This window comes from Acinonyx jubatus, chromosome X, assembly GCF_027475565.1.
Source record: "Acinonyx jubatus isolate Ajub_Pintada_27869175 chromosome X, VMU_Ajub_asm_v1.0, whole genome shotgun sequence".
NCBI classification, from domain to species: domain Eukaryota; kingdom Metazoa; phylum Chordata; class Mammalia; order Carnivora; family Felidae; genus Acinonyx; species Acinonyx jubatus.
Genome location: NC_069389.1, coordinates 45,855,763 through 45,880,606, shown reverse-complemented (window position 1 = coordinate 45,880,606; position 24,844 = coordinate 45,855,763). Strand labels below are relative to the sequence as shown.

At 37.1% G+C, this 24,844-nt stretch overlaps 1 protein-coding gene across 4 annotated transcripts in view; it reads left to right on the top strand.

The window, feature by feature from the left end:
- WNK3 (WNK lysine deficient protein kinase 3) overlaps positions 1-24,844 on the top strand; it is a 176,006-nt gene that overhangs the window by 125,116 nt on the left and 26,046 nt on the right. For all 4 annotated transcript variants that reach the window (XM_053202356.1, XM_053202358.1, XM_053202355.1 and 1 more), the window contains exons 13-20: positions 11,824-11,940; positions 13,184-13,339; positions 13,421-13,472; positions 14,712-14,846; positions 15,200-16,143; positions 21,182-21,272; positions 21,815-21,945; positions 22,483-23,105. In XM_053202356.1, coding sequence (XP_053058331.1) covers positions 11,824-11,940; positions 13,184-13,339; positions 13,421-13,472; positions 14,712-14,846; positions 15,200-16,143; positions 21,182-21,272; positions 21,815-21,945; positions 22,483-23,105 — 2,249 coding nt within the window. The remainder of the gene's footprint in view (positions 1-11,823; positions 11,941-13,183; positions 13,340-13,420; positions 13,473-14,711; positions 14,847-15,199; positions 16,144-21,181; positions 21,273-21,814; positions 21,946-22,482; positions 23,106-24,844) is intronic.

The following is a 24,844-nucleotide window of genomic DNA, read 5'->3' as shown; positions in this document are numbered from 1 at the left end:
ATTACTACGAGTAGGGTAATTAAATAACCAAAGTCACAACAACAGAGAGCAAGTAACAATCCCTGATTAAACACCTCCTGATGGGTCAGGCCCTGGACAGTGTATAACGCTTCTTTAATATAGCAGTGTTTGCAGGTGCAGAGCACACAAGCTTTTAAAACGCATAAAGGACTTGGGACGCCTGGGTGGATCGGTCGGTTGGGTGTCCGCTTTGGCTCAGGTCATGATCTCACAGTCCATGAGTTTGGGCCCGCATCAGGCTCTGTGCTGACAGCTCAGAGCCTGGAGCCTGCTTCGGATTCTGTGTCTCCCTCTGTCTCTGCTCCTCCCCTGCTCATGCTCTGTCTCTCTCTGTTTCAAAAATAAAAACATTAAACAAATTAAAACGAACAAAGGATAGAAAACTACCCAAATTATTATGAAACGGAAGAATTCTCCTCAAAAAAATTCCAGGAAGTAGCAACACCTAATGAATTGATCAAAACCTATTTAAGCAATATAACAGAACAAGAATTTAGAATAATAGTCATAAAATTAATCGCTGGGCTTGAAAAAAGCATAGAGGACAACAGAATCTATTGCTACAGAGATCAAGGGACTGTAAAAGAGTCATGAGGTGGTAAAAAATGCTATAAATGAGGTGCAAAATAAAATGGAGGTGGCCACAGCACGGATTGAAGAGGCAGAGGAGAGATAGGTAAATTAGAAGATGAAATTATGGGAAAAGAAGAAGCTGAGAAAAAGAGAGATAAAAAAATCCAGGAGTATGAGGGGAGAATTAGAGAACTAAGTGATGCAATCAAATGGAACAATATCCACATCATAGGAATTCCAGAAGAAGAAGAGAGAGAGAAAGGGGCTGAAGGTGTACTTGAACAAATCATAGCTGAGAACTTCCCTGATCTGGGGAAGGAAATAGGCATTGAAATCCAAGAGACACAGAGAACTCCCTTCAGATATAACATGAAACGATCTTCTACATGACATATCATAGTGAAACTGGCAAAATACAAGGATAAAGAGAGAATTCTGAAAGCAGCTAGGGATAAATTGGCCACAACATACAAAGGTAGACACATAAGGGTAGTAGCAGACCTATCTACTGAAACTTGGCAGGCCAAAAAGAAATGGCAGGAAATCTTCAGTGTAATGAACAGAAAAAATATGCAGCCAAGAATCCTTTATCCAGCAAGGCTGTCATTCAGAATAGAAGGAGAGATAAAGATTTTCCCTAACAAACAAAAACTGAAGGAATTCATCACCACTAAACCAGCCCTACAAGAGATCCTCAGGGGAACTCTGTGAGTGAAATGTTGCAAAGACCACAAAGTGCCAGAGACATCACTACAAGCATGGAACCTGTAGACATCACAATGACTCTAAAACCATATATTTCTATAATAACATTGAATGCAAATGGACTAAATGCTGCAACCAAAAGGCATAGAGTATCAGAATGGATAAAAACACAAGACCCATGCATTTGCTGTCTACAACACACTCATTTTATTTATTTATTTATTTTCAATATATGAAATTTATTGTCAAATTGGTTTCCATACAACACCCAGTGCTCGCCCAAAAGGTGCCCTCCTCAATACCCATCACCCACCCTCCCCTCCCTCCCACCCCCCATTAACACTCAGTTTGTTCTCAGTTTTTAACAGTCTCTTATGCTTTGGCTCTCTCCCACTCTAACCTCTTTTTTTTTTCCCTTCCCCTCCCCCATGGGTTTCTGTTAAGTTTCTCAAGATCCACATAAGAGTGAAACCATATGGTATCTGTCTTTCTCTGTATGGCTTATTTCACTTAGCATCACACTCTCCAGTTCCATCCACGTTGCTACAAAAGGCCATATTTCATCCTTTCTCATTGCCACGTAGTATTCCATTGTGTATATAAACCACAATTTCTTTATCCATTCGTCAGTTGATGGACATTTAGGCTCTTTCCATAATTTGGCTATTGTTGAGAGTGCTGCTATAAACATTGGGGTACAAGTGCCCCTATGCATCAGTACTCCTGTATCCCTTGGGTAAATTCCTAGCAGTGCTATTGCTGGGTCATAGGGTAGGTCTATTTTTAATTTTCTGAGGAACCTCCACACTGCTTTCCAGAGCGACTGCACCAATTTGCATTCCCACCAACAGTGCAAGAGGGTTCCCGTTTCTCCACATCCTCGCCAGCATCTATAGTCTCCTGATGTGTTCATTTTGGCCACTCTCACTGGCGTGAGGTGATATCTGAGTGTGGTTTTGATTTGTATTTCCCTGATGAGGAGCGACGTTGAACATCTTTTCATGTGCCTGTTGGCCATCCGGATGTCTTCTTTAGAGAAGTGTTGATTCATGTTTTCTGCCCATTTCTTCACTGGATTATTTGTTTTTCGGGTGTGGAGTTTGGTGAGCTCTTTATAGATTTTGGATATTAGCCCTTTGTCTGATATGTCATTTGCAAATATCTTTTCCCATTCCGTTGGTTGCCTTTTAGTTTTGTTGGTTGTTTCCTTTGCTGTGCAGAAGCTTTTTATCTTCATAAGGTCCCAGTAATTCACTTTTGCTTTTAATTCCCTTGTCTTTGGGGATGTGTCGAGTAAGAGATTGCTACGGCTGAGGTCAGAGAGGTCTTTTCCTGCTTTCTCCTCTAAGGTTTTGATGGTTTCCTGTCTCACATTCAGGTCCTTTACCCACTTTGAATTTATTTTTGTGAATGGTGTGAGAAAGTGGTCTAGTTTCAACCTTCTGCATGTTGCTGTCCAGTTCTCCCAGCACCATTGGTTAAAGAGACTGTCTTTTTTCCATTGGATCTTCTTTCCTGCTTTGTCAAAGATTAGTTGGCCATATGTTTGTGGGTCTAGTTCTAGGGTTTCTATTCTATTCCATTGGTCTCTGTGTCTGTTTTTGTGCCAATACCATGCTGTCTTGATGATGACAGCTTTGTAGTAGAGGCTAAAGTCTGGGATTGTGATGCCTCCTGCTTTGGTCTTCTTCTTCAAAATTACTTTGACTATTCGGGGCCTTTTGTGGTTCCATATGAATTTTAGGATTGCTTGCTCTAGTTTCGAGAACAATGCTGGTGCAATTTTGATTGGGATTGCATTGAATGTATAGATAGCTTTGGGTAGTATTGACATTTTGACAATATTTATTCTTCCAATCCATGAGCAGGGAATGTCTTTCCATTTCTTTATATCTTCTTCAACTACCTTCATAAGCTTTCTATAGTTTTCAGCATACAGATCTTTTACATCTTTGGTTAGATTTATTCCTAGGTATTTTATACTTCTTGGTGCAATTGTGAATGGGATCAGTTTCTTTATTTGTCTTTCTGTTGCTTCGTTATTAGTGTATAAGAATGCAACTGATTTCTGTACATTGATTTTGTATCCTGCAACTTTGCTGAATTCATGTATCAGTTCTAGCAGACTTTTGGTGGAGTCTATCGGATTTTCCATATATAATATCATGTCATCTGCAAAAAGCGAAAGCTTGACTTCATCTTTGCCAATTTTGATGCCTTTGATTTCCTTTTGTTTTCTGATTGCTGATGCTAGCACTTCCAACACTATGTTAAACAACAGCGGTGAGAGTGGGCATCCCTGTCATGTTCCTGATCTCAGGGTAAAAGCTCTCAGTTTTTCCCCATTGAGGATTATGTTAGCTGTGGGCTTTTCATAAATGGCTTTTATGATGTGTAAGTATGTTCCTTCTATCCCGACTTTCTCAAGGGTTTTTATTAAGAAAAGGTTCTGGATTTTGTCAAAGGCCTTTTCTGCATCGATTGACAGGATCATATCGTTCTTCTCTTTTTTTTTGTTAATGTGATGTATCACGTTGATTGATTTGTGAATGTTGAACCAGCCCTGCATCCCAGGAATGCATCCCACTTGTTCATGGTGAATAATTCTTTTTATATGCTGTTGAATTCTATTTGCTAGTATCTTATTGAGAATTTTTGCATCCATATTCATCAGGGATATTGGCCTGTAGTTCTCTTTTTTTACTGGGTCCAAGAGACTCATTTTAGACCCGAGGACACCTTCAGATTGAAAGTGAGGGGATGGAGAACTATCTATCATGCAACAGGAAATCAAAAGAAAGGTGGAGTAGCCATACTTATACCAGGCAAACTAGACTTTAAATTAAAGGTTGTAACAGGAGATGAAGAAGGGCATTATATCATAATTACAGGGTCTATCCATCAGGAAGAGCTAAGAATAATAAATGTCTATGCACCGAATACGAGAGCCCCCAAATATGTATAACAGTTAATCACAAACATAAGCAAACTTATTGATAAGAATGTGGTAATTTCAGGGGACTTTAACTCCACTTACAGCAATGGATAGAACATCTAGACAGAGAATAAATCAAGAAACAAGGGCCCTGAATGATACATTGGATCAGATGGACTTGACAGATATATTTAGAACTCTGCATCCCAAAGCAACAGAATATACTTTCTTCTTGAGTGCACATGGAACATTCTCCAAGTTCAATCACATACTGGGTCACAAACCAGCCCTTTGTAAGTATACAAGAATTGAGATCATACCATGCATACTTTCAGACCACAATGCTATGAAGCTTGAAATCAAGCACAGGAAAACGTCTGGGAAACCTCCAAAAGCATGGAGGTTAAAGAACACCATAGTAAAGAATGAATGTATCAACCAGGTAATTCGAGAAGAAATTAAAGAATTATGGAAACAAATGAAAATGAAAATACAACAATCCACACGTTTTGGGATGCAGCGAAAGCAGTCCTGAGAGGAAACTACATTGCAATGCAGGCCTATCTCAAGAAACAAGAAAAATCCCAAATACAAAAGCTAACAGCACACCTAAAGGAAATAGAAGCAGAACAGCAAAGACACCCCAAAGTCAGCAGAAGATAAATAATAAAGATCAGCCCAGAAATAAGCAGTATTTATTTAGTATAGAATCTAAAAAAAGATTAGAGCAGATCAATGAATCCAAGAGTTGTTTTTTTGGAAAAATAAACAAAATTGATAAACCGCTAGCCAGGCTTCTCAAAAAGAAAAGGGAGATGGCCCAAATAGATAAAATCATAAATGAAAATGGAATTATTACAATCAATCGTCAGAAATACAAGCAGTTTTCAGGGAATACCATGAAAAATTATATGCCAACAAACTAGACAACCTGGAAGACATGGACAAATTCCTAAGCACCCACACACTTCCAAAACTCAAACAGGACGAAATAGAAAATTTGAACAGACCCATAACCAGTGAGGAAATTGAATCAGTTATCAAAAATCTCCCAGCAAATAAGAGTCCAGAACCAGATGGCTTCCCAGGGGAATTCTACCAGACATTTAAAGCAGAGATAATACCTTTCTTTCTCAAGCTGTTCCAAAAAATAGAAAGGGAAGGAAAAATTCCAGACTCATTCTGTGAAGCCAGCATTACTTTGATTCCTAAACCAGACAGAGACCCAGCAAAAAAAAAGAGAACTACAGGCCAATGTCCCTGATGAATATGGATGCAAAAATTCTCAATAAGGTACTAGCAAATCAAATCCAACAGCATATAAAAAGAATTATTCACCATGATCAAGTGGGATTCATTCCTGGGCTTCAGGGCTGGTTCAATATTCACAAATCAATCAATGTGATACATCACATTAACAAAAGAAAAGAACCATATGATCCTGTCAATAGATGCAGAAAAAGCATTTGACACAATTCAGCATCCTTTCTTAATCCGTCAAGAAACTCGGGATAGAAGGAACATAGTTAAACATCATAAAAGCCATTTATGAAAAGACCACAGCTAATATCATCCTCAGTGGGGAAAAACTGAGAGCTTTCCCCCTGAGATCAGGAGCACGACAGGATGTCCACTCTCACCGCTGTTGTTTCACATAGTGTTGGAAGTTCTAGCATCAGCAATCAGACAACAAAAGGAAATCAAAGGCATCAAAATGGGCAAAGATGAAATCAAGCTTTCACTCTTTGCAGATGAAATGATATTATACTAGGAAAACCTGATAGACTCCACCAAAAGTCTGCTAGAACTGATACATGAATTTTGCAAAGTCACAGGATGCAAAATTAATGTACAGAAATCAGCTGCATTCTTATACACTAATAACGAAGCAACAGAAAGACAAAGAAACTGATCGCATTCACAGTTGCACCAAGAAGCATAAAATACCTAGGAATAAACCTAACCAAAGATGCAAAAGATCTGTATGCTGAAAACTATTGAAAGCTTAGGAAGGAAATTGAAGAAGATATAAAGAAATGGAAAAACATTCTGTGCTCATGGATTGGAAGAATAAATATTGTTAAAATGTCAATACTAACCAAAGCTATCCACACATTCAATGCAATCCCAATCAAAATTGCACCAGCATTGTTCTCGAAGCTAGAACAAGCAATCCTAAAATTTGTATGGAACCACAAAAGGCCCCGAATAGCCAGAGTAATATTGAAGAAGACCAAAGCAGGAGGCATCACAATCCCAGACTTTACCCTCTACTACAAAGCTGTAATTATCAAGACAGCATGGTATTGGCACAAAAACAGACACAGAGACCAATGTAGTAGAATAGAGACTCCAGAATTGGGCCCACTAAAGTATGGCCAACTAATGTTTGACAAAGCAGGAAAGAATATCCGATGGAAAAAAGTCGCTTTAACCAATGGTGCTGGGAGAACTGGACAGCAACATGCAGAAGGATGAAACTAGACCACTCTCTTACACCATTCACAAAAATAAACTCAAAATGTATAAAGGACCTGAATGTGAGACAGGAAACCATCAAAACCCTAGAGGAGAAAGCAGGAAAAAACCTCTCTGACCTCAGCCACAGCAATTTCATACTTGACACATCCCCAAAGACAAGGGAATTAAAAGCAAAAATGAACTATTGGGACCTCATGAAGATAAAATGCTTCTTCACTGCAAAGGAAACAGTCAACAAAACTAAAAGGCAACCAACAGAATGGGAAAAAATATTTGCAAATGACATATCACATACAGAGCTAGTATCCAAAATCTGTAAAGAGCTCACCAAACTCCACACCCAAAAATCAAATAACCCAGTGAAGAAATGGGCAGAAAACATGAATAGACACTTCTCTAAAGAAGACATCCAGATGGCCAACAGGCACATAAAAAGATGCTCAACATCACTCCTCGTCAGGGAAATACAAATCAAAACCACACTCAGATATCACCTCACGCCAACCTGAGTGGCTAAAATGAACAAATCAGGAGACTATAGATGCTGGAGAGGATGTGGAGAAACAGGAACCCTATTGCCCTGTTCGTGGGAATGCAAACTGGTGCAGCCACTCTGGAAAACAATGTGGAGGTTCCTCAAGAAATTAAAAATAGAACTACCCTACCACCCAGCAGTTGCACTACTAGGTAATTATCCAAGGGATACAGGAGTGCTGATGCATAGGGGCACTTGTACCCCGAGGTTTATAGCAGCAGTTTCAACAATAGCCAAATTATGGAAAGAACCTAAATGTCCATCAACTAATGAATGGGTAAAGAAGTTGTGGTTTATATATACAATGGAATACTACTTGGCAATGAGAAAGAATGAAATATGGCCTTTTTTAGCAGCATGGATGGAACTGGAGAGTGTCATGCTAAGTGAAATAAGTCATGCAGAGAAAGACAGATACCATATGTTTTCACACTTATGTGGATCCTGAGAAACTTAACAGAAGACCATGGGGCAGGGGAAGTGGGAAGAAAAAGGTACAGTGAGGTAAGGAGGCAAACCATAAGAGACTCTTAAAAACTGAGAATAAACTGAGGGTTGATGGGGGTGGGAGGGAGGGGAAAGTGGGTGATGTGCATTGAGGAGGGCACCTGTTGGGATGAGCACTGGGTGTTGTATGGAAACCAATTTGACAATAAATTTCATATTAAAATATAAACGGTGATCACAAGTGCCCTCCTTAGTACCCATCACCCATCTAGCTCATCTCCCACTCCCCTCCCTTCATCAACCCATAGTCTGTTTTCTAGAATTAAGAGTCTCTTGTGGTTTTTTCCCTCTCTTCTCTTTCCCCCCTTGCCATATGTTCATCCTTTTTGTTTCTTAAATCTCACATATAAATGAAATTGTATGGTATTTGTCCTTCTCTGAGTGACTTATTTCGCTTAGCATTATACATCTAGCTCCATCCACATTGTTGCATATGGCAAGATTTCATTCTTTTTGATTTATGAGTAATATTCCAGTGTGTGTGTGTGTGTGTGTGTGTGTGTACGCGTGCGTGCGTGCGCCCATGCATGTATACACCATATGTTCTTTATGCATTCATTATCCATTCATTAGTCGATGGACATTTGCGCTCTGTCCATAGTTTGGCTATTGTTGATTCTTTATATATTTTGGATACTAACCTTTTATTGGATAGGTCATTTGTAAATATCTTCTCCCATTCAGTACATTGTTTTTTAGTTTTGTTGATCGTTTCCTTTGTTGTACAGAAACATTTTAGTTTGATGTAGTCCCAATAGTTCATTTCTGCTTATATTTCCCTTGCTTTGGTAGACATATCTAGAACAATATTGGTATATCCAATGTCAGAGAAATTACTGCCTGTGTTCCCTTGTAGGACTTTAATGGTTTCAAGTCTCACATTTAGTTCTTTCATCCATTTTGCATTTATTTTTGTGTATAGTGTACAAAAGTGGTCTAGTTCCATTCTTTTGCATGTAGCTCTCCAGTTTTACCAACACTAATTTTCAAGGAGCCTTTTCCAATTGTGTGTTCTTGTCTCTTTTGTTGAAGATTAAATTACCATGTAATTGTGGGTTTATTTCTGGGCTTTAGTCCTGTTCTGTTGATCTGTGTGTCTGTTTTTGTGCCAGTACCATACTCTTTTGATTATGATAGCTTTGTGGTATAACTTTAAGTCTGGAATTGTCATACATATAGCTTTATTTTTCTTTTTGAAGATTGTTTTGGCAAATCTGGGTCCTTTGTGGTTGCATACAAATTTTAGGATATTTTTTTCTAGTTCGGTAAAAAAAAATGTTTTGGTGAGGTTTACATTAAATCTGTAGATTGCTTTGGGTTATATGGTCATTTTAACAATATATGTTCTTCAAATTCTTGAGCATGGAATATCTTTCCATTTGTTTGTATTGTCTTCAATTTCTTTGAGAGGGAGGGACAGAGACAGAGCACGAGTGGGAAAGGCAGAGAGAGAGAGGGAGACACAGAATTCAAATCAGGCTCCAGGCTCTGAGCTGCCAGCACATAGCCCAACGGGGGCCTCAAACTCACAAGCCATGAGATCATGACTTGAGCTGAAGTCAGATGCTTAAACATTTGAGCCACCCAGGCGCCCCGAAATGCAACTGATTTCTATACATTGATTTTGTATCCTGCAACCTTTGTAAATTCATTTATTAGTTTTAGTAGTTTTTTGGTGGTTTTTCACATAGAGTGTCATGTCATTTTCAAATTGCAAAAGGTTACTTGTTTCTTGCCAATTTGGATCCCTTTTATTTCTTTTTGTGTCTAATGGCTGAGGCTAGGATTTCCAGTACTATGTTGAATAAAAGTGGTGAGAGTAGACATCCTTGACTTTTTCCTGACCTTAAGGGGGAATGTTTTCAGTTTTCACCATTGAACATTACGTTATCTGTGGATTTTTCATATATGGCCTTTATTATGTTGAGGTACGTTCCCTCTCAACCTAGTTTCTTGAGGATTTATATCATGAAAGGATGTTGTGCTTTGTCATATGCTTTTTTGCATCTATTGAAATGATCATATGGTTCTTATCGTTTCTCATGTTGATGTATGTATCACAGTGATATATTTGCAAATATTGAGCCACCCTTGCATCCCAGGAAAAATTCCACTTGATCGTGGTGAATGATTTTTTTTAATGTGTTATTGGATTCAGTTTGGTGGTATTTTGTTGAGTACTTTTGCATCTATGTTCATCAGTGATTTTGGCTTATAGTACTTTTTTTGTATGTCTTTATCTGGTTTTGTAATGCTGGTTTCACAGAATGAATTTGGAAGTTTTCCTTCCTTTTCTATTTTTTGCAATAGTTTGAGAAGTCATATTCTTATTTATTTATATATTTATTTATTTATTTATTTATTTATGGGAGAGAGAGAGAGAGAGAGAGAGAGAGAGACAAGTTGAGAGAGAGAATCCCAAGTAGACTCAGGGCTGTCAGTGCAAAACCCATTGCAGGGCTCAGTCCCACAAACCATGAGATCATGATCTGAGCCAAAATCAAGAGTTGGATGCTTAACTGACTGAGCCACCCAGGTGCCCCATATTCTCCATTTTTAAAAACTTAATATATCATGCGCATTTTCCTGTGTTGCTTTGTAATTTTTCAGTAGCATAATATTTAAAATATTTTTCTTATTTTACAGTGAGAGAGAGAGAGAGAGAGCGAGCAAGTGAGCAGGAGAGAGGGGCAGAGGGAAAGAGAGAATTTTAAATTGGCTCTTGCTCAGCTTGGAGCCTAATGTAGGGCTTGATCCATTGACCCTGGGATTATGACCTGACCTGAAATCAAGAGTTGGATGCTCAACTCACTGAGCCACTCAGGTGCCCCGGTAACATAATATTTTAAATTGTTGCCTTAGATAGTCCCTTGTATAGAGATAACATATTTTAATAATCACTTCTGTTATTCTTCATTTAAATTGTTTCTATCAGTCTATCTCTGTCTGCCAGTCTGTTTCTTCTCTTTTTGTCTTTCTCTCTCCTTTTGTCTGTATGTCTGTGCATGTCTCTTTCTCTGTAGCAAACACTCTTGAACACAGATCTATATAAAGATCCCTGTTTTTTTTTAAGATCCCTGTTTTTTTTTAATGATTCATTGCTAGAAGTAGAATTAATAGGTAAAAAAGTGACAAGCAGAAAACTGAACTCTTAAACTGAGAGAACAGGGGAGCCTGGGTGGCTCAGTGGGTTAAGCATCTGATGTTGGCTCAGGTCATGATCTTGCAGTTCGTGAGTTCAAGCCCCGCATCGGGCTCTGCACTGGTGGTGTGGAGCCTGCTTGGGATTCTCTCTCTCTCCCTGTCTCTCTCTGCCCCTTCCCCCTTTCCATATGCTCTCTCTCTCTCTCTTTCTCTCTCAAAATAAATAAATAAACTTAAAAAAATTCAGAGAACAAAAATGGTTGGCAGAGGAGAGGTTGTTGTAAGGGATGATGTACAGCAAAGGGACTAAAGTCAATGAGAGTGTAATAACGTTGTCTTGTGACAGATGGTGACTACATTTACCATGGTAAGCACTGAGTAATGCGTGGAATTGTTAAACCAGTATGTTGTACACCTGAATCCAATATAACTGTTAATTTTACTTCAATTTAAATTAAGTCAATAAAAGTAGTGAAAATATATGAAGATTTAACAATTTTTAAAATTCACGTTGCTAGATTGCCATCCAAAAAGGTTGGACCAGTATACATTTCCATTAGCAGTGTGTTTTCTATTGCTTAACGTGCTAATTTGTGTGATTAAGAGAGTTTTGGAAATGAAGGACTAAATAAACTTTGCATTTTGGCAAAATACAGTGACTCTTCAGACTTTGTGTTTTCATAAAAGTTAAATTTTTCTTTTCCACAGGATCACAGTTCTAACATTTTGCTAATTTAAGTCTTTTATTTGTCATAGAATGGGTGTTAAGGCAGTGTTTCAACAGGGAAAAAAAACCTTAGAATCTCAACAATTTAAACTATTTTTCCATATATTGTGTGTTAACTCATCTAGACGTTCCTTTGTCCATTTGCAAATAGAAGATAATAACTGACTCTTAAATTGGTGAAATGTTTGTGCCCAGGTGTCAACATCTGGAGACAACATGGTGGAGTGTCAGTTGGAGACACACAACAACAAGATGGTCACCTTCAAGTTTGATGCTGATGGTGACGCACCAGAAGACATTGCAGATTATATGGTAAGTACAATGAAACCAGATTACCTTCCATCTGGCATTCCATCTCTTTTTTCCTCTCATCCTTTCCCCTCATTTATTCAGAGCAATCTTTTTTTAGGGTACCATTAGTTTTTAAAATTTGCACAAAGATAAACTTCTTATGATCAAGAGTAAGTCACTGTACCTTCTTTCATTTTATTATACTTATCTCTAAAATATGAGAGTGTTTTATTAAGACATTATCTAGGTCAGTGGTTCTTACCACCTTAAGAGCTTTTAAAAACAAATCCATTGCCTCGGTCCCTAATTAAATCAGAATCTTTGGAGTTAAGGCCTAAGCATCAGTAGTTTATGAAATGCTCCAGGTAATTCTAATGTAGTAGCTACTGATATACCATCTTACATATAGATGTCAAGTAATGTTCATCATTTCATTTAGTTTTCGTACTTTTTTTTGAATTGTTAGGCTTAAGTTAGTAGTTTTGCCCTATTTTCATGGGGATAGGTAAGGGTGGCGGGAAGAGTACATAATGCTTTTGTTTCTGCCAATTTTCTTCAGATATGTATTCTTGTAGAAACAGAATTAAACGTTTTGTTTAAATTCTTTTGACGTTTATTTATTTTTTTGAGAGAGAGAATGTGAGCAGGGAACAGGCAGAGATAGAGGGAGACACAGAATCTGAGGAAGGTTCCAGGCTCTGAGCTGTCAGCACAGAGCCCAATGCTGGGCTTGAACCCACAAACTGTGAGATCATGACCTAAGCCGAAGTTGGATGCTTAACCAACTGAGCCACCTAGGCACCCCCATAATTAAACATATTAAAAGTTAACGTTGTCATTTCTGCCTCTTGTTTAACATCATATTTTATGAACTGTCTCCAGGCCATGCTTTATCATCATTAGAGATGTTTCATTTTGTGATTTGTGATTTAAAAACTTATGGGTTTGGACATCCTAGTTTTAAACATAAACATTGCCTCAGTTGTGTTCCTGAAATGATAATTTATAGAATGCAAGATATTTTTTTAAATGCTGTGTTCTTCTCTGGTAGGTAGTATCAATCTGACAAACATCAATGGTCTCCAAATAGAATAATTTAATGTACTGTGTGGTCCTTTAGTGCTGGTTGTTTTTTAATTCTGTTGTGGCATTTGTATCTAAATAGTTAATTTTAATTCATTTTTCTTTAAGATAGTTACTGTGGATACAATATTATAATTTTGAAGAAACTAAATTTAATAGATTTATTTTTACTTTTGGACAGGTTGAAGATAACTTTGTGCTGGAAAGCGAGAAAGAAAAATTTGTAGAAGAATTGAGGGCTATTGTAGGTCAGGCCCAGGAGATCCTTCATGCCCACTCTGCTATAGATAGAGCCATTGGAACTGACTCTTTAATTGTGGAATCCAACAGTAGCCAAGTAAGAACAATTATTTAGCAAATAGGTCTTCTCAGATATGTATCAGGAACTTCTTTATTTATCTATTCATTTTTAATTCAGACAGGATCATCTGAACAAGTACAGATAAATTCTGCATCCACTCAGACCAGCAGTAAGTATATTTAATAAAATTTACCATGTGGCTTTTGAAGCAAGATATTTGGAAAGTTTATGCAACTTCGTTGGGAAAGATGTTTGCCAATAAAGGAAATTAATAAATTGTTAATGTAGGTTTTCCCACACTTTAAAAGGACTTTTTAGCCCGGATGTAAGAAGTAAAACCATTCTGTAGGTTTCCTTCAAGTTTTGGTTCTTTATCAAATTAGTTTATTTCCGAGTTGCTGCATGGTATGTTACCAGAAAAGCAGTCACAGTACTGATGACCTTTAACGGCTTTACTGTTTGAAGTCAACTGGTAAGTTTTTTTTTTTTTTAACCACTGATGTGAGATGGACAGAACCTTTCTTAACTGATATCCCTATGTTCTAAGTTTGCCTCATTTTTTAATATAGTCATTTATATCTTGATTTCCTTCCACTAATATTATGCTTCTACCTGCTCTGATCACTGATAAGTTTTTGTAAATCAGATACTAGATCAACTTCCAGGGACTAAAAATGGGGTCTTCTGTTTTCTTTTCTGATGACTTTATCTCTCCATTCTTTTCAGCTCTGGTCATGGTTATATTTAGAGTATCTGGGAGGGGGCGAAGAGCCATAGACAAATGAGGACCTGTGAAGGAATTATAACAACATGAAGAAGCAACAGGTGGTGTGGGAGTCATGAAATCAGATACAATTACCCTGAAATTTACTTTGTGTTAGGATGCCAGGGTTCTCCTCTATGTTCTTTTCCTTGTTAGGAGGAATTTGAGCAGATTTCTAACTGATAAAGTAGATTAAAGTTTAAAAAAGAATTACTTATTTAAATAAGTTTACAAAGTAGGAGTAAAGGTGTAGGGACTTTGTTTTTAAGTCATCATACAGTAAAATTGATTTTTTTTCTTTTGGGGTATGGTTCTGTAAATGTTAATGCTTGTAGATTTGCATAAGCATCATCATAATCAGGATCAGAACAGCTGGAGAAAATGTTTTCCATTTTCTCCCCAAAATTGTGCCCTGCTTTTATTGCTATTGATACAGTGTTTGTTTCATAGATTCTAAAATCCTTCCCTAAAGATATCTTGTGCTCAGTTGTTTAGAGTATTTGCCAGCATTGTACTGGCAAATCCTAGTGCTATTGGAAATGGAGATACAAGATAAATTGGTGTTTTAACCTGGTTTCCTTAATCAATAGGGTAAACATGTTGACAATTGCTTAGCCTATTAATTTTTGCAAATTCTTTCTACAGATGAATCTGCTCCTCAGTCATCTCCAGTTGGTCGGTGGCGATTCTGTATCAATCAAACAATAAGAAACCGTGAGGCTCAGTCTCCTCCTCTTCAGCAGTCCATGTCTACAGTTCCTGGGTTACCTCTACTTTCTGGTAAGTGTTATCTGTCAACTTCATCCAGACTTGGAAGGTGGGGATACAAAATTTATACCATATCTTTAACTTGTTTTCATGGGTATTTCATTCTTATGAGAATTTTCATAAGCATTTTTGAAGATGCTATTGTTAAGGTGTAACTTAAGCCATTTTAAAATATAATATTTATGAAAAAATAAAGATTTTTTTTCGCTTGGCAGGTTGAATTCTGTGTATTTTGAATCTTATTTATAACACTTATTCACACAGGTTCTTGTTTGTCCCTTGCTCCTCTTGTCTTTGAGTTTGAGTACTAGTCCATGCTTTGTATTTATTAATATGTGCCTAGCTATTCTTTGTTATTGTTCTAGGTCCAAGAACCACAAGTAATAAGGAAATATCACAGGATACACTGCTCACTCTAGAAAATAATCCCTGCCAGCGTGTACTTTTTGCCTCCAAATCAGAACTCAAGGATGTAGTTGATGGTAAGATTTCTGAATATGCCAGTGTAGACACTAAGCAGCAAGCTGTATTTTATCAAGTGGAAGATGACAGGCAGATAATGGCATCAGTTGCTAGTAGTTCAACTCATACTGCTACTTCAGTTCGTGCAGTTCCAGTTGAATGTGAGGGACTCACCAACCAAGCAGGCATATTTCTACCTGCATATCCATGTCACCAAGCTGCCAGTCAGGCTGATGTACTTATGGTCCCTCCTGGCGAGTCAACTCAGATTGCTGGTAACTCTCTTACAACTCTGGCATTTATGTCTGATCAAAAGCCTCAATCCTTAGCAGTGCAGCAACCAACTATGGATGCAGAGTTGATTTCCCAAGAAGGAGAAACCACAGTGAACACTGAAGCAAGTTCTCCTAAGATGGTCATTCCCACTCAGACCCCTGGCCTTGAACTGACTACCCTTCTACCCTCTACTGTCCTGGAATCAGATGGGGAAAGACCTCCAAAAATGGAGTTTGCAGACAACCGAATTAAAACTCTGGATGAAAAATTAAGAAACTTGCTCTATCAGGAGCATAGCATATCTAGCATCTATCCTGAGAGTCAGAAGGATACCCAAAGCATAGACTCTCCATTTTCTTCCTCTGCTGAAGATACGCTCTCATGTCCAGTGCCAGAAGTCATAGGCATCAGTCACAGTGGAATTCAAGATAGTCCTGCACAGTCCCCTAATTTTCAGCAGACAGGCTCTAAGATTCTGTCCAATGTGGCTGTGAGTCAGCCTGCTAACATATCAGTGTTCAAAAGGGACCTGAATGTGATAACTTCTATACCCAGCGAAATATGTTTACATGTAAGTATTATTCTTTCTAATCAATTTCTTATCCTTATTCTTTTAAAGAAATTCCTTCTTTTCTAAAGTTCTGTCCTTTGAAATTAATCTATCTATGTCACAAGATTCTGAGGTCACAGGTATTTAGGAAGGCCATGACTTAGGCTACAGGTGCCAAGGATGTCTCCATAGAGACGGCGGAAGTATCTTTGGTGAGAGAGCCCTCTGGTGAATTAGCTAGGAACTTGCAAGCAATGACTTTTTTTGTATTGGTGACAGAACAGGACTGATTTATAGATTGTTTTAGTGTGTAGGAAGAGCTGACTTTTATTTATTTTTTTAAGTTTTTATTTAAATTTCAGTTAGTTAACATACAGTGTAACATTAGTTCAGGTGTACAGTATAGTGATTCAACACTCCCATACAACACCCAGTGCTCATCATGACAAGTGCACTCTTTAATTCCCACCACCTATTTTACCATCCCCCCCTCCCCCCGCACTGACCTCCCTTCTGGTAACCGTCAGTTCTCTGTAGTTAAGAGTCTTTCTTTTTTTTCTTCCTCTTTTTTCCCCTCTATGTTTGTTTGTTTTGTTTCTTAAATTCCACATATAAATGAAATCATATGGCATTTTTTTAAGTTATGTAACATAGGAAGAATCACATCACAGAGGTAGTGACTATCTGGTATTTATCCACTATTTGATACTTAACCTTCTTGACTTAAGCTTACACAGATTAGTTACATACCTATAACTTTTCATTCACAAAAATAGGATTGTGCTATATGCATATTTGTCTGCAAATTTATCTTTTCATTTTACAGTATATCATAAATATATTTCTAAATCTTTACCACTGTATCTCTTTATTATTATTATATAAGTAGTATATGTGTGTATATAAAGTAAAATCCATCCTACTTCCAAACCTATAGACATAGCTGTTAATGAATCTTTACAGACATGGTTTTAATTAACTTGCAAATATTTATATAATTTTACTCCTCTGTTTTATATTTACAAAGATATAGATATATGTTATATGTTTATATTCATGTGATGTTCAGAATTATTTTTCAGTTATGAACATTTATCTGTGTTGGCACACAGAGTTCCATCTCACATTTTTTTAAACAATAGCATAATATTCCATTGAATAGATATAACAAATGTTCATATTTTTGTAAATTAGTAATTTTAAAATATGCAATTAATATATAAATAAGAAATCAGTTCAGAAGGAGGGAAAATTAAAAGTAATTTATGTTAACACCTCCTTATGCTCCATTTCCTTCCCCAAACACTGTTAAGGTCCTGGTTTTAATTCTTGAGGTCATTGCCATTAATAACGTGTAAATAATATACTTATCTATTTTTTTATTTAATAATTTTCAACAATACCTGTTAACTCACTGCTATGAAGGGTGAGGAAATTACAATATTTTCCCTTTCCTCTTCTTTCCCATACACTTCCCGATTTTTATTTACTTGTATTTTTAACATGAGCAAAGTTTATAACATGTACATTTTTTTTCTGTAACACTTGGTTGTGCTTTGCCTGTAGGTTGATTCGAAGAATTGAAGATCAATAAACAGCATTTATGTTATGATTATATGTGTTAGCCTATGATCATGTAATATGATTAGAACCATAAAAAATGAAATATAATTTAATAATTTTAAACTTTGATCCTCAAAAGATACTGAAGTGTTAAAGTCAAATGAAATCTTTTGTTTTAAGTGTCCATTGCTACATCTGGATCAAATTTACCTGCTACTGTTTCTGGTGTCCTAGAATTCCTTTTTTTTCCCCTTTGAAATGCTTCTATGAGTAATATCTTTAAATATGTTGCATGGATGACTAATTTGTTTGTTTTTTTGTTTTTTAGTGTCCAAAAATGACTTTATTTTGCTTCACCCTTGATTAATTAAGTATACGTGGTAGGATCATTTTGAGTTAATTTTTGTATATGGTGTGGAATAGGGGTTCAACTTCATTCTTTTGCATGTGACTATCCAGTTGTTCCAGCACCAGTTATTCTCTTTGTTGTTATTTCTAAATGGAATTGTTTTCTTAATTTCCTTTTCAGATTTTTCATTGCTAGTGTATAGAAATACTAATTTTTAATTAATTTATTTACTTATTTTGAGAGAGAGAGAGAGAGAGAGAGAGAGAGCGCGCGCGAGCGAGTGGGGGAGGGGCAGAGAGAAAGGGAGAGGGAGAATCATACACAGGTTCTGCAGCTGTCAGTGTGCAGAGTCTGATGCAGGGCTCGAACTCACAAACCATGAGATCATGACCTGAGTCGAAACCAAGAGTCAGACGTTTAACTGACTGAGCCCCCAGGTGCCCCAGAAATACAACTAATTTTTAAGTGTTGATGTTCTACCTTCAATTTCGCTGAATGTGTGTATTATTTAGGATTTTCTGTATAATATATAAGATCATATCATCTGTGAAAAAATAGTTTTATTTCTTCATTTCCTGTTTTTCTTATCCATTAACTTTTCATTGCATGTTTTCCATCTCTTTGTCCTTTTGTTTTTTGTACTTGGAGAATTTCTCAATTTTTATGCTGTTTCCAGACTTTTATTCAGGTATTTTTTTATGTCAAGGATTATATTTTAATTTCCAATAACTGTAGTTCATTCTTTTTCTTATGGTTGTAGTATATTCACACATCTTTCTGGAGGTATTACAGTCTTATTCTATGTTATTAATGCTATTTCCTTGGCTATTCTTCTGTTTATTGAATTTAGTGGGTTTTTAAACTTTTTTTAAAAAATTTTTTATGTGTATTTATTTTTGAGAGAGAGGGAGAGGCAGAGCATGAGCAGGGGAGGGGCAGAGAGAGAGGGAGACACAGAATCCAAAACAGGCACCAGGCTCTGAGCTGTCAGCACAGAGCCCGACGTGGGGCTCAAACTCGTGGGATCATGACCTGAGCCGAAGTTGGACGCTCAGCCGACTGAGCCACCCATGCGCCCCTGTTTTTTAACTTTTTATTTATTTTTTTAAGTAGTCTCCACACCCATTGTGGGGCCTAAACTCACAACCCCAAGATCAAGAGTCACACATTCTAACCAACTGAGCCAGCCAGGCACCCCTAGTGTTTTATAGTATTGATTTCCTGTAAGTGTTTGGTGATTCTTAGTTGTGTACTCATATTTTCTTTTCCCTATGTAAGATTCCTTGTTTGTCTCTCTAAATGCTATATATAATTGCTGTAGCCTTCCTCCAGTAATTGTGGGAAAGGCATGGGACAGGCTTCTTGGCTCTGGATATTACAGCTTTTCTCTAAATGCTGCCTGGAAGGTGGCCTAATAGTCTTCACAGGTAGAAGGGCTTCCCCTTCCTCTTGGATGTTGTCTCCTTTCTCCATTGCTGATCTTTCTCATGGCCACAAACATTTGCCTCTCACTCTTATTTGGGAGCAGATGCCTCTCCCTTTTGCTTGCTTTGGAGGTCAGGAGGGAAAGAGAACTTCCTGGCTGTTCTTTCTTTAGTACCCCAACCAGTTTTCTCCCATTCAGTAAGTCAAGATCTCTTTTTTGTGGGCCTCAAATTCTAGTAGTGGAAGACAAACCCTAAACAAATAAAAGGTTATAATAGAACAAGTAGGGGATTACTTTATTACAAGGTCGTCAGGGAAGAACTTGTGTGTGATGGTGACATTCACAGGTGGAGACCTGTTCAAGGAACCAAAAGAAGTCCAGTAAGTAGGAGAGTGTTATGAGATGATGTTTAGGAGGCATAAAGGAGACAGATTGGGTATAGCTTTGTAAGCATTCTAGTCAACCACTCTTCCTTTAGGTTGGCTAGTGCTCTCTCTTACTGTCTGTATCTGCCATCCAAGTTTGCAGCATTTTGAAACAGTTCCTGCATGTGTTATGGGCTGCTTTTCCTCCTTTAGTCATATATGTATGTGTCTGTATCTTTTTTTTCTGTTGTATCTATGAATTTGGATTTGTAATGTAGGCTAGAACTTGTATTTAACTTACCATCTTGATTCAGTTATTACTTATTAAAATTTTTCTGTAATTGAAGTAGGACCAGTGCAACATTTTCTAAATTATAATATTATTGAGAGGTTTTTTTCTTTTCTCTTCAAGAAAGTAGCATTATTACTAGTCCAAAATGGGACTTTGGAAAATAAGAACTGATTGATCAGAATTTTAATAACTGTTGACATGCCCTAAGTGTCAATAATGCTGATTTAAGACTCCAGTGTACTTAGTGCCACTTAGGCCATCCTTCTTGCAAACAAATGCTGAATCCCATTATTTGAACTTTTTAAGTACTCATTTGATTTTCTAGATTAGTAGAGACCATTTCCATATTTTCCAAAGTATTTGTGGTTGTGCATTTTTTATATTAATTATTATAGAGGATTTATTTTTAAAGTACTCATTTAGAATACAACAGTTAATTCTGGCATTTTGTTGGGAGGGATGGGAGGACAAGAGGAGACTGATTTTATAGCCAGCTATGGCCTGATGTTAATAATATTTCTATCAAGAATTTGAAATACTTTTGAGGCCTATTGTAAGATTCTGTGTGCTTACATAAAGTTAAGAAATTTGACTTGGTAATATTTCTCTATAAATATAAATGCCTAGATATCTTGTTTTTCTATGTTTTCATGTGTATTAGGCATCTTTAACTCTGTTGAATAATATGAGCATAAATGAAAAGTTTCCTTTTAAAAGCATAGGGTTTCGGTAACCTTTTTTAGTAAATGAAGCATGTGAAGGAAACAATTTTAATTTTCAGTTTTCAAAGTTGTTATAATAAAAAATATCCGAGGCTGGAAGATTTATATTCTGCTCTTTTACTTATCTTAAGTCTAATATTTTTAAAGAAAGGGGAGGATTAATTCCTATAAGTTGAATACTTCAGATTCATCGTGATGAATAAATGCTATTAATGCAAGTATACATAGCATTCTATTTTTGATTACTGATTAGTCAGTGCAAGAAACTCTAATAGTATAAGCAACTGATTCACCATGTCTAAATTATTACCATTTTGGTTTTTCTCTTTTTGTCTCCATTAGGAGATGTCTCCAGATGCTTCACTTCCAGGGGATCCAGAGACCTATCCTGCTGCTGTGTCAAGTGGTGGAGCCATTCATCTGCAGACAGGAGGTGGATATTTTGGCCTAAGCTTTACTTGTCCTAGTCTCAAAAATCCTATTAGCAAGAAATCCTGGACTCGCAAATTAAAAAGCTGGGCATACAGGCTACGGCAGTCAACCAGCTTTTTCAAGAGATCAAAAGTCCGTCAAGGTAGTGTGCTTACAGTCAGGGACATAGACTAGGTAACATCACTTTTCATTTACTTCTGTTTTTTTTTGTTTCTTTGTTTGTTCATATACAGATCTTACCACTTTTTCCACGTAGCCCATGTATGTGACATGTCCCATTAATGTCATTGCCATTTTATTTTTACTTTTGTAACTAATTTGGTTTTACAGTTATTCATTTCACGTAGATACTAAGTCTCGGGATAAATCATATGTCTGATTTTGAGTTAGGGACTTCTACAATGTTGCTTATTACATTAACACTTTTTAATTATCTAGCAGGGTTTAAGCTTTTCTACTTTTCTTCATTTTTGGTAATGTAAACAAATTTAGTCTTAATAAACAATTTTCTCTTTTCTGCTTACAATTTTGCAAAACTTACAGTGGAAACAGAAGATATGAGATCAGCAGTTGCTCCTGATCCCATTCCTCTGACAGGAGAGTCCACAGCTGATACTGAGGCTTTGAGTAGATGCAAAGTGATGAGTGGATCATTTCAGCGGGGTCGGTTCCAGGTTTGTGTTCTTTGGTTGAATCTTTATCTACAAGGGCATTGTAAAAGGTAATAGTATTGAAGATCTTGGTATGTAGATGATACTTATTTTCAGTGTAGATTAATGTCATATTTAATACACATCCCCTTACCTTTTGTAGCCTTCCAATAAACGTGAGTCTAAAGAAATGGGGATTTTTGTAGCTGGAAAAGAGCACAGAAATGAGTCATCATTTTGGTGGGGGGTGATTGGGTCATCTTTTTAATAAATCTAATTTCTTATCCTTTAGAATCTCAGCAACTTGAATTATGGAATTTTTTTTAATTGTGGAATTTTGTTTGAGCAATATGAAGCCAATTTTCTTTACCCAAGGGACCCACTTGAAAGACTTTGAATATGGGAATTCTAAAAGTGGCTTTTAAATTTGTGTATTATTGATAGGTATACATCACAGCACACCATCCACTTGTCTGTACCATATTTTGATATTGAATTTCTTTGTGGGTTTACTCTTTGGTTAGATAGAACCAGCCATTTTTGCCTTTTTTTGTATCTCAGGTGATTACAGTTCCTCAGCAGCAGTCAGTGAAAGTGACATCTTTTGGAATAGAACACATACCAGCATTCAATAAAATGACAACCCATTCTAGTGAAGAAGTTCTAGCCTTTACTGAAATAGCCAAGTCTCAGTTAGTGAAAATGGAAACTTCCATGTGCAATCCACAAACTTCACTTTTTTCTCAGAAGTTACGAGCTCATCATGAAACCTTTAAAGAAGATAAAAGAATTGCCAAACAAGGTGACAACTACTCATATTTCAACACAGCTTGTGAGACTGATGTATCTTTGATGACCCCAGAAAAGGAACTGGAAGAAAACTCAGCCATGGGAAGTAGTATGCATTCTGGATTTGAACTATTGCTTAAAGAGAGAGAGACATTTACTGCTGGGAAACATCCTAGCTCTGATAGTGAATTTTCAGCCACTCTTGCTGGCAGAGGGAGGTCAGTGGCAAAGACTGCTCCAGTGAGTGATCAGTGCTTACCACTCCGTAAAGAAAAAGCCTTTGCTCAAACACAGAGCTCACTCTTCTATTCACCATCTTCTCCAATGAGCAGTGATGATGACTCAGAAATAGAGGATGAGGATTTGAAGGTGGAGCTTCAAAGATTACGAGAAAAGTAAGGATTGTTTCTCTTTTTAAAAAAAATTTTTTTTGACGTTTATTTTTGAGAGAAACAGAGCATGAATGGGGGAGGAGCAGAGAGAGAGGGAGACACAGAATCCAAAGCAGGCTCCAGGCTCTGAGCTGTTAGCACAGGGCCCGACATAGGGCTCAAACTCAGGAGCTGTGATATCATGACCTGAGCCGAAGTCGGACACCCAACCGATTGAGCCACCCAGGCACCCCGGGATTGTTGCTCGTTTGTCACAAATCTGAGTGCCCCAAGTTTTATAGAACAAAGTGTTTGACAGATAGCTAATTTACAATTGGTGACATTTTAATGACTGAAAATTGTTGATGATTGAGAACTGCAAAGATACCATCAGATCTCCCAGGTTAAGGTCTCAGTCCCACAGATGCCAATCGTAAGTCCAGGCGGTGTTACCTATGCTTCTGACCAACCTGTTTGTTATAAATCAAAGGCTCCCAGAAACCCTTCATTGGGTTCAGTTAATTTACTAGAGTGGCTTACAGAACTCAGGAGAACAGTTTACTTCCTAGATTATCAATTTATTATAAAAGGACACAACTGAGGAATAGTCAGATGGCAAGGTGTAGGGGAAGGGGCATGGAGCTTCCATACCCTCTTGGGAGTGACACTCTCCTAGCACCTTCATGTGTTTACCAACCTAGAAACTCTCCAAACCCTATAGTTCAGGGATTTTTCTGGAAGCTTCATTATGGTAGGCACAATTGATGAAATCATTGGCCGCTGGTGACTAATAAATTCAGTCTGTAGCTTCTGTCCACTCCCCGGAGGTGGAGTGGGGGGAGCTGAAAGTCCCACTGTAATCACTGAGTTGGTTCTCCTGGCAAGCAGTCTCCATCCTTAGGGGCTTTTTAAAAGTAAGGTCATTAATATAAACTCAGGTGTGATTCCAAGGGGCTTGTGATAAATAAGATTCCTTTCACCTTTATCACTCTGGAGCTATTTTAGGAACTGGAGCTATTTGAGGAAAACAGACCAAATATTAAAACGAAAGATTCTCCCACTGCTCTTTGTAGCTTAGGAAATTACAAGAGTTTTCAGAAATAGGTGCCAGGAACAGGGATAAAGATGTTAATATAAATCATAATATCACAACAGTAATAAAGCACACAAAACAATCTCGTACTTCTCGTGCCCTGATCTCATTTCTCAGAGGCAACCACTGTGAACTGTTTGGTATGCCTGACCTGTAATTTTTCTATGCATTTACAAATACATACTTTTTTCTTTTTATAAAAGTGGGGTAATATATGTTGTTCTAAATTTTTTTACTTAACATTGTGCACGTGTGTGTGTGTGTGTTTGTATACACACGTTTGCACAAATAGTCTTTGTTCCATACATTAGAATAGCCAAAGTTTATTTAATCCCTCATTAATGGACATTTCAGTTTTATTCCATGTTTTTCTTATGTAAGCAATTTAAATAAAAACTTGAAATGTTAAAAAATGAAAAATAATGTTGAAGTACGCAAAGTAAACATCCTTACATTTTTACATAATTATGTGAGTATTTTTTGTAGGATAGATACCCAAAAATAGAATTTCTGGGTTAAAAGGTATGTGCACATGAAATTGATAGATACTGCTAAAATTGTTGTCCAAGGTAGCTGTATCATTTTATACACCAAACAAAAATATATGAAAGTGGGGCGCCTTGCTAGCTCAGTCATGATCATGAGTTCAAGCCCCAAGGTTGGGTGTAGA